Raw genomic sequence first — 19,601 nt, 5'->3', positions numbered from 1 at the left:
GAGTAGCCGACCCTCTGTATTTCTACATTGCTTCGATCATATATTCAAAGCTTTCTTTAAGCTTTTATACATTCAGAGTTAATATTTATGAGTATAATTCTTTCTTTTGCTTCCGATACTGAAAAGTCTGAACATTTGTCTGAATATTGTTCAATAACAAGATTAACTCCATGGAGCATTTGAGGAAAATGGAGTGTGAGCTGAAGTACAGGCCTAACTGTATTTTAGTGTAGTCAAGTAGAATCACATTTACAATTGTGTTTATTGTTGGCTTCGCTGATGCATAAAAACAGCAATGACTGTGAATCATTCTTTTTATGATTTTATGTTTTTGGCTTTCTGCCTTTTATTTGGTTCTTTCCAACCAACCTGTTTTTGTTCTTCCTTTCTCTTTACCTGTATTTGGGACTGCACACGTTCTTTCTTCAACAATTTCCTGTTGACCATTAGCAGCCATTCTTTCCTAAAGCCTTTTTTTTTCCCACAAAGCAAAAAACAAATACACCAAAAAGGACTTTTCTCACCCCGTTATTAATCCCCTGAAATACATTTCAAACCAACAAATTCCAAAAGGATCAAAAGCAGCCTATTTATATGCTTTTGGGGTCTGATCAAGTATAACTGAACCAGCTGGAGTGCCCCTATGATTCATTTTAACACAGTGCAAGAAAAAGAAGCATGATGAAGAAACAGACGAGCGAGCCAGAAAAACACACAAGCAGGCAGAAAGATCAGTGGAGTGTGATGTAAAAAGAGGCTCTGGACATGGTCCTAAAAGCTCTCATACATCATCTCATTACATCTGCTGCTGCTGCTACAGCTGTGTGTGTGTGTGTGTGTGTGTGTGTGTGTGTGTGTGTGTGTGTGTGTGTCTGGGTGCTAATGTATTTCCTCGTTTGTTTCTGGATTTTTGGATACTCGGAGTGTTTTGCCCGCTGTTGCATTCCATGCATGACTCGCCGTCAAACAGATGCCATTATTTGTATGTAAATGTTACCTCCATTGCAACATGAAGCTCATCCATCAGTAGAGATTTTGGTTGTCATCCTCTGGCATACAAACACTGAGTTAACTGTGTGCTTGAGACAGAAACATTAGTGAATCAGGATCTGAAAGAACATTGTCCGAGATTTTAAATCCCTGCATTGGCTTCTCAGAATAAGTTTTTACTTTTTTTCTATTTTTTATTACAACTTTTTAACTTTTAGATTTACTTTCATCATATGAACCCACGTAGACTTTTAGGTCATCTGGTATGAACCTTTAAATTAATAAAATGTTCAGCATTATGCCCCTTCCTTTGTTGTTTTTGGTTTTTTTATTTTCAAAAATAATTTTACTTTTACTCTGTTTACATTGTAATAAATGTCTCAAATGTTTGTATTTTATATTTTGAAATTATTATTTGTACTAAATTACATGTTTTTTTCATGTTATTTTAGTTATTTTATTTTATATTTTTGAATTACACCCACTGTGTGCTCTATTTTTGTACATAAAACATGCTCTACATAGAAGGTACATAGCCTTTGGGGTCAAGGTAGCACCTTGGGTGGTTCTTCCGTAACCACAGGAGGAACAAAACATTATTTTTATTTCAACAGAAAATGAACAGAATCAGCTTTAAAGCCTCACACAATATTTTTATTTATTTATTCATTTATTCAGTTTATTTCCGACATGGTTGCATTCACAGAAGTTTTGTTATTCCTTTCTCTTTTTTTTTTGTTTTGTCCATGCCGAAAAAGGAGACGAGAGAAGCAGTTTGCTTATCCAAGTCCCGTCCCCTGTTCTGAACACAGAAAATTTACATCAAAGCTTGTCTCTCTGGTCAAACAGTCTTAGGTTGTTCTGAACACAATTTCATTTTTTTTTTGTCCTTTTTTATGTAGGATTTATTCTCATCTGTAGTCAGTGTTGTCTTTTTTCATTCCTCCTCCTCCATCGTTGTTTGTGTCGTCCTTGTTCCCTGCAGATTTCATTCCCAGACGTTGTTTGCGTTCCTCCAGTTCAAAAGAAAAGTTCATCTTCTTTCGAAGTTCCTTGTTTTGTCTCTGCATCAAGGTTATTCCAGCTGGTGATAGCTCTATTGACAGTGCTTTAATAAAAACATCATTTATTTTTTTTAATTTAATATCCATCCATGAATCCATTTTCTGACCCACTTGTTCCTTTTTTCAGGGCCGCGGAGGTTGGCTGGTGCCTATCTCCAGCTTTCATTGGGCGTTAGGTGAGTCTACACTGTACACCCTAGACAGGGCACCAGTCCATCACAGGGCAACACACACACACATCAAGCAGACTGCTATAATAATAGACGGTACAATACAAAAGGAGCAGTTAATGTCACCGATGAATGAACAGGTTGTTTGTGCAGTCTGTGTGATATAAAACGTTTAGATGACTCTGTCCATTAACATTAAAATATGACCAAACTCTGCTCTGTTTTCTTTCACTAATTTTCGCCCTTACCCCCTCACTCCCTCTTCCTTTTCATTGGCGACGGTTACATGATGTTCTTTAATTCGGAATTGATTATTCCAAATTCAATTATTAGGAATTAAAGTGTTCTGCTTTGTGCATGGAAAAAATCATTCCGAATAGAGGTTTACATAAAAAACAGGTGTATTCAGCTTTATTTAATTCCTCCTTGGGTTTGGGTCTTGGGAAGGTTCTGATAGGACGGGGGCAAACGTGACGACGTATCATGTCTACCAGGCAAAAACACACAACAAATCTTTTTCTTTTTGACGACAACATAAAGGACCGCATAATAAGAGCTGTTTTCACTTTTATTTTGATTGTATTGAAGCAGCAGCTCGACAATAATACGCGGTTTCACTTTGGTCCGCGGAGCAGGAGAAGAGTCATAGAGCAGCTTAGATGGAAGATAGAAGTCCCTACTTTGGTCAAACAAAGTTAATGCAACAGCTGCTCTACCTCCACCACACAGGATGTTGAGTGAAAAATGAACTTTATATTGAGTGAAGCTCTGTGGGTCTGTTGCTTCATGCTCCGATGAACCAGCTGTTTGCTGATATCCAGTAATAACTCTGTATGTCCGTGTAAATGTCCACATGTTTGTGCTCCTGTCCATCAACTTTTTTCATTTTTTTCATGTCTTCGAAGGCTATTATCAAATAAATAGTCTCGGGTCCGGGCGGTCAGCTTGGATTATCTTGTCACCAGCGCATCATCGTGACTATGCTCAGAACGACAGGAATTAACTTAAAGCGGAATTAATTTGGAATTAAAATTGGAATAAACCAGCCACCTAATTCAAATTGAAGTTTAATTTGGAATTCAATTTGCATCCAGAATTAAGTGTTTAGGTCAGTTTAAAGAGGATTTAACTTTTATTCTGGATTAAAGGGGCATTAAAGCTCCCGTATAAACGTAGCCATCATGCTCTATGTCCGTAGCACCACCCCTCTCCTTTCTGAGGCACAGGCAGAGTCACACGTGTGGCTGAAAAAGTAAAATAATCAGCTCCCAATCAGGAGCCGGCACACATCTTTCACTTCTATTAATTCCTAAATCTTGGTTGGGCATATGCAAGTTTAAATATTTGATTTAGCCCACATTTGTCATTTTTTGGAGCACATGTGGACCACTTATGCATGTGCACCCTTGTGTTCTAGGTTTTATTTGTATTCGTGACATAAAAAAGAGTGTGATGCTAATATTGTGAAATTCTCAAGGTGTAGTTTGCATATTTTAAGCATCTGTTTAGTGTTTCTGCCATGGTACCATGTCAGTGTTTATGAGTCACCGCTACGTAGCTAAGCTGCTCCATGCACCGATCACAGGAGAAGAAAAACGTTTCAGCAAAATCTGTTCAAGCATGCAGCACTGCTGAACATTTGGAACACATTGCAAGATTCAAAGCCAACATGTAACCATGTTTACACAATGACTACGAGGTGTCAATGTGGTGGAAAATTAGCATAAAACATGATTGGTGACCAGTGAGTCACCACACACGAGCGAGTGCAGCTGGGAGAAAATTCATTCTACTTCTGATTAAACTTCAAAACAAGCTTTTCAATAAACCACAAAGAGACAAAATCTCAGGTGCAACGCTGTTGTTTCAGATTCTAATTGCAATAATCTTGTTGCTTGATTGAGTTTACTTACAAATGCAAATGAGTTCTTAAATCAGTCTCAGTAAACATCTTTAAAAGTTCAATGCTTGACAACGTGAGTGTTCCCCCGTCTTTTTTTCTCTTTTCTTTGTTTAAATGCATTCATTAAATTCATTATGTTCTCTTTTTTTATTTCATAAACACAAGTTTCGTTAAAGCTTTTGTGTTTTTGTGTCGCGTATGATCCTGTTTTTTGGAGAATAGAGCCTTTTCTTCAGTTGCAGGAGCACACACACACACACACACACACACCCACACAATAGAAGTAAATGATGCTCTGAGAACATACTCTATTTCATCATAACCTCAAATGCTGGTACAAATTATTCATCGAGGGCATATTGAGAAAACCCATATGCATAAACTTCTGAATGTATTCATTTATGACATTGGGATTTGATTGAGTAACAGAACCAATGTTGGGAGCTATTTAAGACACGAAACATGAAAAATTATTTCATTTATCACCTGTCTCTGTAGTACATTGAATCCAACTAGCCATATAAGTACCTTACTGTTTGTAAATATTTTTGCTATCTATATCAAAATCATAATTATACGAGATATTACCAGCAACTCACAAAACGACAACAAAAACACACAAAATAGGAGAAAAATATGCTGAAGAATAAAAAGAACAGACAAATGACACCAAAAACGCACACACTAAGAGGGAAAAATATTTACTATTACCAGCAACACAAAAAATGACAACAAAGACAGACAATAAATGAGCAAAAAATACACAAGATAACTACAAAATCACTACAAAATTAACAGAGAAACAACCAAACAACACCAAAAACACACACTGAGAGAGAATAATTTAAATGATACCAATAAGACACAAAAACACACAAAATAAGAAAAAAATATACTGAATAGGGATGTCCCGATCCGATATCAATATTGGATACTGGTCCAATATTAGCCTGAAAACAAATATCGGATATCGGATTCAAATTTCCGGATTCTCCGATTTTCTTTTTTTTTCTTTTCCCCCCAATACATTTTTTATTTATTTTATTGAATTGTATAATACTGTAGATATTATGTTGAAGGTTAAATGTATGTAACCATTGGTTAATAATAAATGGGTCAGTTTTTTCTCATACCTACTGTTGCTGACTATTGTTCAATTCAATTCAATTCAATTCAATTCAAAACAGCTTTATTGGCATGAGAAAACAGGTTTACATTGCTGAAGGAAGTAAGAGAACCATGTCCACATGAAATGATTAAATATTATAAAATTTGTGCAAAACAAAAAGATTAAAATAACATAATAAAATTTGCTTTCATTATATATGTAGAGCACAATTTACAATTAAGTTATAAATGTTTTAAAAGGGGAGGTTATGTACATAATTTTACATATATTAATATACACACACATATGCGTCCGGTTGTACAAATACATACATACAGTATATATACATACAGTACATGTACATGTACACAAACACCTACAGTACATATGTATATACTGTTTGAGTAACATCGATAGATCAAGCCTTTTCTAACATTCCACACTACAAAATAAGTAATTATAATATTTTTATGAAAGAAAAAAATAAAATAAAATAAATGATGATTGAATGTATGATTCATGCTGATATTGGATCAATATTGGTGTTGGCCGATACGCAAGTCTGCAATATTGGTATCTTATCGGATATGTAAAAGTTGTATCGGGACATCCCTAATATTCAATATTAAAGAAAACAAACAAACAACAACAAAATACACAAAAACAGACAAAATGATGATTGAAATGATCTTCATTAAAACATGAACTGAATCTTGGTCCCACAACAGGAGGGAGATCACCGAAAATGATAAAAACTATACAAATAAATCTATTCAAGGCGAACAAAACACTGTTTCATTCCACTTATTTACAGAATGAGCTTCTTTAAAATGTGTGTTATCACTCCTTCATTCCATTGTTATGCTCTATAGTTGTTTTTTCCCAGAATTCTGAGCAAAATGTTCTAGTCGGACAAAGGCGTACTTGGAAAAGTAAGAGAAAGGGGGTTCTAAAGCTAGAGCTAAAAGAAAGGTTTGAGAATCACTGGTATAGTAGTTTCATTTACACTTTAGTCACAACATTTTGGACAATTTACAAACCTGTAAAAATATATACAGTATGAGCAATTTTGGTGAGAGGGAAGGGAATCCGTCATAACAGAGTCCTAACTTAACCTCAAATAGACATAAAATCTACAGCAAAGTCAGACTTTACAAATGCTCTTCTGGGATAATAGACAGAAATCTCATTAAAGTCAGTCCCTTTGATGTTGGTTTGGATGAATAGAGTGGGTGTTAGGACCCAATAACAGAGATCAGAGCTACCAGTAATGGTGGACCAACCAAACCAGGCAGGCTGGTAAGAGAAGATGAGAAGTCCACATTTAACGAATGTTCATGAATGTTGGCTGGTGGAGGCAGGCATGACACTGAATGCCAATTTGCATTCCAAAATTCAGGTTTTATTCAGCTTGTGGCTTATTTACAGGCTACAGGTGCCATCAACTCAACTACAGTAACTAGCCTTCCTCATATGTCATGTATAAAAGCATTCCTCACACAGCACACTAAAGAGAATCTACAGCAGTAGGGTCCATCTGGGGAAAAAACATCAACAATTCATCTGCATTTATTTATTTGTTTGTCTGCGAGCAGCATTATGTCAAAAGTAATTATTTTGATACAATTTTAACCAAAGATAGAACCAGGGGACTTTCTGAAATTGTGAGCTACTTTGTAAGTACTGTATAGTCTGAAGGGCTACCAGTTAGAAAAGCACTTCTAAACTACTAAATGTTCATGGTTTTACTTTAATTAGAGGATAAAATAATAAAGAAGGCTAGCAGTAACTTAAGAAGCCAGGAAATGTTTAAGTTTCAACATGCAACACTTTATTTCTCTTAATTTAAATGCATATCTCGGTTCCTAAATGACCAATCTTAGAGGTCCCATAAAATGTTATTTTTCACCCATCTCCATTTGTTCTAAGAACCCCAAAAACATGGTATTTGAGGTTTATTTTCCCAAACTCGCCTGTTTTCCAGAGTTTTAGCCTCTGAAAAGTCACTTTCTGAGCAACTCTACACAAACAGGCTGATTCTACTTATGCATATTCATGAGTGGGCGTGTCTATAGACGGGACACTGACTTCCTCCTTCCCGCACGGTGACATAGGGCCAGAGGACGGCCCGCCCTCCTCCCACCCACTCCATAGCTGAGCTCATGCTGCTTGATAAACACGAGACAGAGCGTGGGGGCGGGGCCTTCGCCGGTACATATATAGACTGTAGAAAATACATACATAGCACTGCGCAAAGGATGCTGAAATGCTCACCTTCGTGGGCGTGTCTGTTCACGTGTCAATCACGGCAGAGAGCTTCCTGGAGGCGTGGCTTCTCTAGCTCAGTGCCGTGTCAAATTGGTCATCAATGTGGGAACTCGTCATCAAATTGGAGCGAGGTGTTTGTGCTCACCCTGCAGTAAGAAAGGAGTAAATCACCCTCTAACTAACGATTGAGGGAATCAATGAAAAAAACACTTTGGGCATGTGTATGAAGCCCTAATATCACTTTTATCATGTTTAAAGCACAGAAAAGTTGATTTAGCATAACATGGGCCATTTAATGAAATATGACCCAGTTATCTTGGGTTGATCCTTAATTACTCCATCAGGTTCCGTCTGGATCTGATTGCACAATTTAACATGATTTTCAGGGAAAAAATGGGGGTGCCCATACACTTAGACCTACTGCATTGTTATTAATGGGGATATAAATTTATTCCAAGCCTTTAAAGTGTGAACGATCATGGTACCATTATCAGGATCACTGATCCAGATAACTGCAAATATCTGGCAAAGAGGCACTTGGTGGAGGTTGGCGCTCTCTGCTCTTGTTTTATCAATACTTCCTTCTGAAGTCCAATTTAACTGGTTTAACACAGTGCACGATTTCACCTCAACCTCTGCATCGTTGAAATAGTTCCAGGCATTACCAAAATCAGGTGATACGTACTTTTCTCCGTTTGGTCATGTAACACGTGTGACAATCACAAAATGGAGAGGCAGAGAGAGAGGGAGTGGGCGAGAGAAATTGGTGATTCTGACCAGTTTGCCAATTCATTCCACAGCAAAACAACTGCAACGGACGACTGAACAAACCCATTACTCTGGCTCAGTGCTTCTGACACGCACACACACGCACATGCACACGCACACCGCGACCCACTGAGACAACACTTCAGAGTATCAAAGTATCAATTGACCCACACTTCATGGAAAAAGGCAGAGAATGAACCAAGCCACGAAGTGCAACAAAAAATAAATGCGACAGGGAGTCAGCAGAAGTGTATGTGAAAATGTGAGGTGAGAATAGATGGTTTTATTTATGATTAAGAAACAAGATTTCTGTTTGTCAGTCCCAGTAATATAGTCAGCAGCCCTTTCAACGTCTCTTTAAGAACTGTGTTTTTTTATACTTGATGTTAAAGCTGAACGAGTTGAACTGTCTTTTTTTGCATTCCCTCCAAACCTTTTTGACTATTTGAGCATTTCAGCTTTGCCTTTCACTGAGTCATGCTGCAATTTATTCTCAATAGGGTGGAAAAAAGGTCCAAATGTACCTTTTTTAAAATGGGCTCATAAAATGTCTTGGTAAATTAATCTATTAGTCATGAATCCACAACAAAAAAAAAACCCATTGAAACAGGTTGAACCTGACATGGCTCTATTTTCTCATTTTGTTTTTCTTTTAATTTGAATTTGAGGGTGTACTGAATAAGAAGTCTGCTCTGCCATAAGCTCTTCTGAAATAATTATACATGTAGTGATAACACCAGGTTAAAAGGTTCTTTTAAAAAGCTTTTGCTCTTGATTTATAGCCACTTACTTTCCATTATGCACCCATTTCAGGGATTGCTTCAGAATTCTGAAAATGAAGCCAGAATTCTAATGTGAAAATTGTAATTCTGAGGGAAAAAAGTGAAAAACCTGACAGTAACCTCAGAATATTATTTGTCCCTCAAAATTGCTTTTATCCAAATACAACCAAAATTAACAAAACTGTGATAATGTCATTACTATAATACGGAGCCCCAGACATGACATGGTAAAAAAAAATATTAACTCGTGCGCACAAAATACTAAGTCGTGCGCACGAAATACTAAATTGTGGCCACGAAATAAGTATAACGTGCGCACGAAATACTAATTCGTGCGCACAAAATACTAATTCGTGCGCACGAAATACTAATTTGTGGCCACGAAATAGGTATAATGTGCGCACGAAATAATAATTAATAATATTAATAACATTCCTGGTCAGCTGGGTGAGCAAATCGAGCGCACCTTCTCTAAGGTATTTAAGGTAGAGGCAGGAGAGAGGCAAAAGTTACACGATGGACAGGGATAGTATGATTGAGTTTTATTTTAGGCTGGGAATGAGCTACAAAGACATTCTGAAAAGCCTGGCATTGCAAAGAACCATTATTACCGAGAGGCATTTAAACAGAATATTGAGAGCCAGGTTGCTTTGCCGGCGGAGGTACGACTTGGACGCCGGGATAGATTTCATTGTTGACCAACTGCAAGGCCCTGGAAAGGATCACGGTTACCGGTGGATGTATACAAAGTGTAAACAACATGGTATTTCTATCAGAAAAGAAGACGTCAGGATCCTCCTCTCTCTACTGGACCCCATCGGTTCTCACGTTCGTCAGAGCAGACGTCTCAGAAGGAGGCAATATTTTGCTCAGGGACCTAACTTTGTGTGGCACATAGACTCATACGACAAACTGAAGCCATATGGGATATGCATTAATGGCTGCATTGACGGGTTCTCGCGCAACATCATTTGGCTTCGGGCCGCCCTCACTAACAGTGACCCGAAAGTTATCGGGGGGTACTTTGTGGACGCAGTGGAGCGATGTGGGGGCTGCCCCAGGCTCGTACGAACTGACATGGGCACTGAGAACGTAGTGGTGAGAGACATTCAGCGGTATTTACGGAGAAATGACGCGGATGACAGAGCAGCGGAGAGAAGCTACATCACAGGGGCAAGTACCGCGAACCAGAGAATTGAGAGCTGGTGGGGAGTGATGAGAAAACAAGGAATCGAATCCTGGATCACACTTCTAGCAGAACTGAAGGATGAGGGATTCTTCGCTGGGGATTTCGTTGACAAAGCCTTGTCACAGTTCTGTTTTATGCCATTCATTCAGGTAAATAGCCACTGTGAGTTTATGTTCATGTGTGTGATGTACTGATTCTTTAGACCACAGATTCTCAAACTGTGGTATGCGTAACACAGCAGGCTCCATCTAGTGGTACGCCAAATAGACACTTAATTAAATATAAATACAAAAAAAGTGTTTTCTTTTCCTATATTTAAACACAGTGTTAATGTTCATACTGTATGTATCACAATGCAATTTAAGGTACTTTTATTTTCTTAACACAAACTTTTTCTTACCCACTGCAAAGGCATGTAGAGAATAAAGAGGACTATATTTCACCAAATGTAAGCCCTAATCACTGTATAAAAATACACTGTATACCAGCTGTGACTTAATCATTATTGTTTCTTCAACAGGAGGTATTAAATGACATCCGGAGTGTTTGGAATGCTCACCGTATAAGGCCCTCCAAGAACACTAACGTGCCCAGTGGGATACCTGACGTCATGTACATCGCCCCTCACCTTTGGGGTGCAGAAGAATGTCTTGTTCCACTGACAGAAGATTTGACCACATGTAAAGAAAGGTGCACATTTTTTAGTTCAGTCCCATGTGATGTGGACATGTTTGATTTGTGCACAATAATAATGGGGGAATCAAGCTTGGAGTTCCCATCTACCGTGTCCCAGGCACTTGATTTATATTTTCATCTGAGGGACACGGTTCGTCCTCAGTTATTTGAGGCTATTTGAATGGACAACAAATCGTGAGGTACATTTGGTACTTTAGTACATTCTTTTAATAGCATAATGTACATATTACTTTTTATATTTGTGTGATCATCTTGTGTCTTTGTTTAAACCAAAATAATCAGAAAAGACTATAACTTTTCAATTTTACCTATTTTTCAGTAAATTAGCTCATCATTAAGTATTGATAACAAAAGTTAGCTACAAAATAAGAAATATTTAACTTAAATAGTTTAACAAGTTAGACAAAATCTATCTTTTGGGGCTAGAGTCATTATTCTTCAGTAATATTAAACTTGTCAAACTGTAATAGCTTCAAAAGTTGTTCATAAAGTTTGGTTGTTATATGTTTTTGGTATTTGGCTTTAGGGTAAAGTTCAAACAAAAATAAACTGATCTCTTATTGGCATCACCTAAATGGTAACACAAAAAATATCCATTTAACCATTTATAACAAGGACAATAGCACCCTGGACAGCAACCACACAGACTGGCAATGACATCATGATTCTAATATTATGATCAATTAGACAAGAAAACCAAATAGACGACTGTATAGTGTATCATTATGATGGTTGTATCATCAATGCTCTGTATTTTTCCTGAGCCTCTGTTTTTATAATGATGGAAGAAAATAAAACAATTGAATGTTTGATGAATAATCGAAGTGTGAAGATGTATTGAATGTAACCAAGAGGATATCAACATTTAGTACAAACTTGAATGGTTTATTCATTGGTCTGTTTTCAAAATACACCACATTGAAAAACAGGTTGTATTTTGTACATAATAACAGGATAAGAATTATTTGTATATATTTAAACTTCTTTAAAGTGTAAACCACTAATGTAAACAACTGACTATATTTTAAATACCATGAAAACATCATTCAAGGCTCACTTCCTTTTTTTTTTACTGGGGTTGCTACAAAACACTGTAATAATAATATAAAACATGCTTAATCAACTGGATTTTGGTATTTGAAGTGGAGCTGTACATATGCCTAGTCAGTGTATCTGCAGTAGACAGCGCTCAGCATTCTCCCAGTTTGTAGAACAGTAACTGTACGCTATATTTGGAATATTTTCAGCTCTTCACCCGCTCATAAAGTAGTCATTTCTTGTGGCACTAACCGGAGTAACACAGGATGTTTTTTTCCGATATTGCTGTCCCCGTCCCCAGCAATGTATTGCTTTGCTTCTGTCCCGGCACTCCCCTCTGCTTCTGCAAACTGGGAGAGCGCCGAGTGCTGTCTACTGCAGGTAAGACACCGACTAAGCATACATACCTCATACAAACCCCATTTCAAAAAACCCGAACCATCCCTTTAAGCTTACCATTTGACTGTGAAAGAACACAGCAACCCCTTTAAAGGCAGATGAAATAAAACGCTGAACATAAAAAAAGCAACAATGACATACATATTACAAATAGCAAAACCATCCATTCGAACAAGGAGCTGTCACATCCTTCATGTTATTGTTTATAATACCTACACCACATCCATTACCCACATTGAGCTTGTGAGAATGTTGTTAAATTCGCTGCGAAAATCTGGATAGCTGTTGTAACCAATGGGCAGCTTTAGTACACATCCACATGTGTGGGACTGTGGTCTACGGAGGAAATCTGTGGTTTCTATGAACTCAATTAGTATGACATTATCCAAGAGATCAGACCCTGTACAGAACCGCAGGAAAAGCTGAAGATGGTTACAATCAATTTCCCCGATGTACCTTTTCAGGTAACGAGAAACTGTTGACTGGGCAGCTGTCATCTCCTCTGGAAAATTTAGAAGCCCCTTCACTGTTTTTGCAGTTGGTTTTTTTTGTGTAATGAAATGATGCAGTCCTTCTTGTGGTAGTAAACCAGCTACAGAACCCACAACAGGACGCCAGCACTTAATTACATACATTGGGGCCTGAACTATTACTTTGTGTCCAATCTGTGCCAAAACTGGGAGCAGTGTGTCTTTGGTGGGGACTTGCTTGCATTCATGTGCATCGAGTACATCCAGCAATTCATCTGTGTCAACTGAATTAAAGTCCTCTAAAGCCTTCAGAAGGACAGATCTTTCTTCTTGTGATACATACAGTAAAAAGGAATCCTTAAAACTACTGGTTGTCGAGCCATACAGCACTTCTTCGAGAAATGGTATTGCAAGTTTTACTGGGAAGTAACCTGCTTGTTTCCACCCTACTACAAATACTCTAGCTACAGCCTGCCATTCTTCACACTGAAAGTCATGCCTGATGAAGGGGACTTTCACCTCAACTCCCAGTGTGCAGCTGTCATAGAAATCCATCCAAAATTCTGTCAGGCAGTCTCGCAAAACACCATTTCCTTCCCCCTGTTCAAGCTCTCCATTTGGTAAACGCATTTTGATGTTGACCTCAGATGCAATAATTTTTGGGTCCTTGAAGGCACTGATCAAGTCAGTGAGACAGTGACCTCTTCTTATGATCAGCGTTACAGGACAAGATAGTGGTTCAGGAAGTGCTTGAGCTGGAACACCGGCCTCCCCTGCAAGCACCGGTGACAGATCCACTGTTTGATGAGGTGCATCGTCCTCTTTTTCTGGAAAGGGTGTTTCGAGGTTTGGTTCATCCACTGTTACATAACTTACATCCCCACTTATAATAATAATTGCATCAGAATCTTTGCTTTCGTCCAGAGTTAGCAGACCATCCCATGGTAATGTGTCGTTCAGTTCCAAATTATCACTTGTGGAAGCTCCATCATTAATTCCGTAGTGGTTTGGTGATTCTGAATTTCTGAACAGATCCTCAATGGCCTGACTCTGTTCATTGTCAGTGAGATCTACCACTGATGGTTGGCTTATTTCGTGATCACCTGCCTCCACTCTTGAGGGCTGCTGTCTTGTTGTCTTCTTGGTGCACAGATAAAGTCGCAGCATTCTGACTTTGCTTTGGCTATACAACTCGTCTACTGTATTGGACACTTCAACATGTATCTGTGAGCTCTCAATATGAGTTGAATAGTGTGAAAGACTTTTGTTTTTTTTTGATTGGCCTTCTGGGAAAAAAAGATTTTCAGCAATACCTTTGATATTTGCCACTGTTTCGTCTTTGTCAATAGAAAGATGCCTCGTTCCTCCACCACTTACAGCCCTCACCTGTTTGTACCTTTCCTCTTCCTCATCAAAATCCATCCAGCCAACCTCAATTCGTCTCAATTTCCGTTTGGCATTTGTATTTCCTGCCCACTGAGATAATTTCTTTTTTGGAGGCATCCCGTCAGCTCCAGACAGTCTTTGTCGTAGCTTTGAAAGTATGGATTCTTTTCTGGATGGTGATTTTTGCGACAGTGCTGCTTGTCTGCAAAAGGCCACAGTGGAGACTCTATCTCCAACTTTGGGGATGTACTTTGCCAGGTCACTGTCTGTCATTAACGGAATGACAGTTTCATCAATCTGTAAAAACAAAATATACTCCAAGTCAATAAATAAATGAATTAGAACATACTAATGCATAATATAGAATGCCAATGAATATTTAAAGGAAGTTAAGAATATAGGGCTCTATTCTCCTGTTTGGACTTAAACGCCTTTTTGCGCTTCTCTTCTACGCGTATTCTCCGGTCCAAGCTGCTGACACGCCCACCGCGCGTAAAGAGCCAAAAAGCGTACATGTGTGAATGAAGGCGGGTTGAAAGAAAGGAGGCGGTGATGTCATTTTTTTGGGCTGTCTAGAAATCACGGAACCTGGAGCTTTCCCAATGCTTGTGAATGTCATTGAAAATTATAAAGTTCACTTTTAATTTGAAATGTCTTCGTTGATAAACAGTATAACAGGTTGATTTAATCAGACCATTGATCAGATTATTGCAGTGTGACTGAGGATAGGCCGCATTCTGTCCGAGTCACAGTTAAAATCTCTCTCCTTGATCATCATCGTCATCATCATCATCATCGTCATCGTCATCGCTGTAAAGCGTGATGGAGTTAGATGCGCTGGAGATATGAGGAAATAACGCGGTCGCAGAGCGTCCTGCTTTAATACAGAGGGATGTTTACAGTGAAACAGAACTATTGGCTTCCATAATACACAGTTTTAAATATAAATAGTTTAAAATGACCTGAGCTGAGCCTCATTAATATATTCGTGGGAACAGTTTGTGGTCCATCCTGATCTGCATATGCCAGCTTGTTTCACTTTGTAGTGGATCAAATTGTGACTTTACGTTGGATATAATATGAAAATAGTTGAATCACTGTGACCAACGTGGACAGAAGTCTGTGGCTGTCAGAGTTTTAATTAATCGTGCAGCAGCATCTGAGTGATCACAGCAGCAGCTGCGTGACGCACAAGTCCGTGTGGCTTCAGTGTAACTAAGTCCATATTTCTAGTGCAATATAATGTTTCACCTCATTTTATGTAACTACTTTTGATAACATTAGCTTTTGATAATGATGCAGATATTTTTTCAGCATGAGATGACTGAGAACTATTTTAAATTAATGTGTAAACAGTTGATTTTTTGTACATTTGATTACATTAAAAATGAAAAAGTAAATTTTTTAGATTGTGCATCTGAATTTGTGCATTTAGCCAATCTGTTCTGGTCTGACCATGTTCTACACAAAATTTCAACGCACGCACACACACACACACCCCTCCCTTACATTTTCATCTTCAAGTTTCTGGATCACATCTTCAAGTTTGCGCTCCATCAAAAATTCTCGCAGCTGAGTATCCATAGTTGATCACTAAACCACAGGAAAACAAAATTAATTAACAAGTAGTAGATTTTTGAAAATGAATGAATTAAAAAATTTATTAAATTAAAAAAAAATTAAATTGGGCTTTAAGCTTTTATTGGTCATGTATATGTTGTTACACATATATTGAAATGTGTCCTCTGCAATTTAACCTATCCCTGGGGAGCAGTCCTAGCATAGTGGCCCACCACCATACAATATGAGAAAGCACACAATATACAAGAGGATATATCTGCACTTTGTACTGTTTCAATTAAAATTCATTAAAATAAGGTGTTGCAGCCTATGTGGAAGAGAGTAACCAATTAAAAAAATAATATGCTGTTCCAATACTTTAAAGATGCTTATCTTGGGAGAGCTGACCACAGTGTCACAATTCCCATCTTGAATATAGAAAGTGAATGTCAAAAGACCATTGCTAGAGATGTTTTTCAGTGTTTAATGACATATAACGTTTATTCAAATACACAATTGTGCCCACGGTAAGACCATTTATCCATATAATGTGATAATATAATATATACATATTCAATTATATATCTCTCTTACACACACACCATGGTGACCACCTCCAAACCAGCAAAGACAAGGTTGTAAACAAAACTCTATAGACTCATATTATTATGCATGAATTGAGTTTGACTGAATACAATGAGTTGAGCATTTGTCCACTTCAGCCTAAAAGCTCCCCAAATATTATTAAGGGAAGATGATTCAGTGTCCATCCAGTCATTTAATTTGGGACTTTAGTGCCGGTTCACGGTAGGAGCTTACGACTGGGTTGCCGATCACCCGGAACTAAAACAACTATGACCCCGTCTTGAAGCTAGCAAACAGTGGTTGGCCGGAAAGTTTTCAAAATAAAAGCAGTTTTAGTAACATGCGCTACACATGCCAAAATAATCATTAAAAAACGTAGCACACCGGTGTCACGGTCTGAGTTAGCATGGTTTTAAAAGAGAGACACCTGTGACACGGAAAACTCTGGCTTTATGCTCAACATACCTCGATTAGTAGTACACGCCTCAGCTCTGCTTGAGAAGTGCCATGTGTGTCTACGCCAGGACTGCAGCTCCTGCAGACACGAGTTTACGGCTACATTATTAGCACAACAAACCAACGTGTAGTAACAGGATGAGGATAAAAAGTTTGTAAGTTTTGTGAGACGTCAGCAGATAGGCTACCCGTTGTAACAAAGTATTAAACATAAGCCTAAATAACTGCCAAAATGCGGGATAACAAGATATTGACGTGAACAGAAAAAGAAAAGACACTCACCTTAAGGACTTCAAGTAGGCTGCAGTTTCTTAAGAAGGTGCGCTCGATTTTTTTCCCCAGCTGTCCAGGAATGTTATTAATATTATTAATTATTATTTCGTGCGCACATTATACCTATTTCGTGGCCACAAATTAGTATTTTGTGCGCACGAATTAGTATTTCGTGCGCACGTTATACTTATTTCGTGGCCACAATTTAGTATTTTGTGCGCACGAGTTAATATTTTTTTTTACCATGTCATGTCTGGGGCTCCGTACTATAATGCCTTAGTGCCTGACACACCACATTCTGAACTTAGGTGGACTTTACAATTCTTGCCACGGGGGCAAAAGAAAAAACTGAATTACATATACAGTCGTCCCTCGTTTATCGCGGGGGTTATGTTCTAAAAATAACCTGCAAAAGGCGAAATCCACAAAGTAATCAGCTTTATCTTTTACAATTATTATACATGTTTTAAGGCTGTAAAACCCCTCACCACACACTTTATACACTTTTCTCAGACAGGAATTCACTTTTCTCTCTTGTTTAAATATTCTCAAAGTTCAAAACTTCATAGATTTTAAAACATAAACCTGTTTTTAAACATACAGCGCTTCAGAGTCACACTGCTAGTGATCAGACATTGATGCTGAACGCATTCGGAGTCTTTGTTGATGATGACGTCAGGCCGTCAACACGGACACCGGTCTGTTCACCCATTCAACCATGGAGTAGAAGCTGTGTGTGACCACCTGGAACTGTATGACATGGCCTTTATAACCGGGACCGGACGAGGAAGGATCTGGTGTAGAGGTGGTAGTAGCATGCAAAAGTTCTCTCTGTAGCACTGAGCGAGGATAGCATTAGCTTTTTTCACTGGTGGTTTATGTTGTGAGAGGAGAAAAAGGAGCGCAGCTCCTCGCTTCAGCAGGCAGTGAAACTCACCGAGTTGGATGTGTCGCCGGTGGGTGAACGCAGCATTAGCCAATCAGAACGCAGAATTCAATGCGCGTTCATGCGCTGTAAAAAAAATTCATTCAAAATTGCACTGTAAAAAAATCCGCGAAACACAGAGGCCACGAAAGGTGAACCGCATTATAACGAGGGACTACTGTATTGACCGTCTCAAGATCTGCGCCAACCACAATGTTTGTAACATATACAATAATGCTAAAAATATTAGTTACGATTGATAATGTTGACTACAAAAATCTGCATTAACATTAATCGTTAATATTGTAAATTCATGATAAAATCAGGCCGGTGGCCGCTTTCTGCTTCATTTTTGCTGCAGTACCATACATGAACTTCTGGGCACAGTGTCGCTTCACCATTTACATTGTGAAGAAGAATTGAGCAACACAAGAAGAACCAGCCCTACAGTCTCAAAAGTTTGGGACCATTACATTGAAAACTTATACTACAAACCTGAGGTAGAACTAACATGACATGAAACTAACATTTTTTACTGGAAAACTGTTGGACCTTCTCATTCTTTAAGACTTAATGAAATATGGAAGGATAAACAACATACAATATTATATTATTTTCTGGATTTTGTTTCTAATGGAGTTCAGGGGGGCAATGCCCCTGTGCCGTATGGTTCAAAACTGTCAAAGAAAGAATTAAAAAAACAGCACAAGGATCTTTTTTTAATAAAATGTAGACATGATAACAAATGTATAAAGCAACTTTAACTACAAAGCTGATTTTATAAGCATGAGTGAGCTGACAAAAGCAAACACTAAACAATATCTCAACAATCCAGGTGATATGATGGTGGTAAAGCGGTTTCCTAATGGGAACAGATTGAGTTTTCAAAAGTTTAACTGTGCAAGTAGGCTAATGTTATGAAAGTCTACTACTGTTTGGCTAAGGCCGCAGAGCAATTTAAAGGTATTGTGGAGGATGTTATTTTGGCTTCAAATGCCAGGTGGATCATCAAAACTATTGGTACTCTTAATTGTCAATCATTCTGGTGAGATGTTTACGTAAGGCCGTCGTTCGTGCTCGTCCCTAGCTAGTTTGCGCTTGCTGAGCATGCGCACTTTCAAGTGTTTGTGTCTTGTGAGCTACAGTTTCAGGCATTCATTAAAGCTTGCCGTTCTCACTTTTCAATTACTGGTGGCTAGTCTGACATAGTGATGAAAGTGCAAATCTTCCTTTGGAAATGAAGCTTGTATGAGTGATGCCGACGCCAACTTGTAAACAGAGCTGTGCACGAGGACAACCTGGCTCGTGTACGCGCTCTCACACACGTTTAATAGGCGTTCCCTCTTGGGAGTAGGTAGAGCGTTGCGCATGTGCATTTTTTAAAAAAGTCGAGAGGGTGTTTCTTTTCTAAACTTTGGGAAAATCCTCCTTTATACCTTTGAGCTACACAGCACTAAACAGGATGGTGTGGGAAAGCCAAGCCAGTGGCTTCAATTGAGCAATGGAAAGCACTCATTGATTTCCACAGTAAGGGAAAGTAATCTTCTCCAGACTGGACTCTGTGTGTGTGT

The 19,601-nt window shown here is 38.3% G+C and overlaps 1 protein-coding gene across 1 annotated transcript; it reads right to left on the bottom strand.

The window, feature by feature from the left end:
* Positions 1–11,504: 11,504 nt before the first annotated feature.
* Positions 11,505–16,617, bottom strand: LOC114454992 (uncharacterized). Its single transcript, XM_028436015.1, has 4 exons — positions 16,394–16,617; positions 15,741–15,824; positions 13,009–14,528; positions 11,505–11,508 (listed from the first exon to the last, which is right to left on the bottom strand). The coding sequence occupies exons 2-4, from the start codon at positions 15,813–15,815 to the stop codon at positions 11,505–11,507; spliced, it is 1,599 nt and encodes a 532-aa protein (XP_028291816.1). The 5' UTR covers positions 15,816–15,824; positions 16,394–16,617.
* Positions 16,618–19,601: the final 2,984 nt, after the last annotated feature.

The sequence above is a fragment of the Gouania willdenowi genome, chromosome 1 (genome assembly GCF_900634775.1).
Source record: "Gouania willdenowi chromosome 1, fGouWil2.1, whole genome shotgun sequence".
NCBI classification, from domain to species: Eukaryota; Metazoa; Chordata; class Actinopteri; order Blenniiformes; family Gobiesocidae; genus Gouania; species Gouania willdenowi.
This window is presented reverse-complemented; position numbering and strand designations above follow the sequence as displayed.

Coding starts and splice junctions, on each gene's coding strand:
- LOC114454992 (XM_028436015.1), bottom strand. CDS start 15,815: ATGGATACTCAGCTGCGAGAATTTTTGATGGAGCGCAAACTTGAAGAT. Junction 14,529..15,740: donor AGAAACTTGAAGATGAAAAT/GTAAGGGAGGGG, acceptor TTGTTTTTACAG/ATTGATGAAACTGTCATTCC.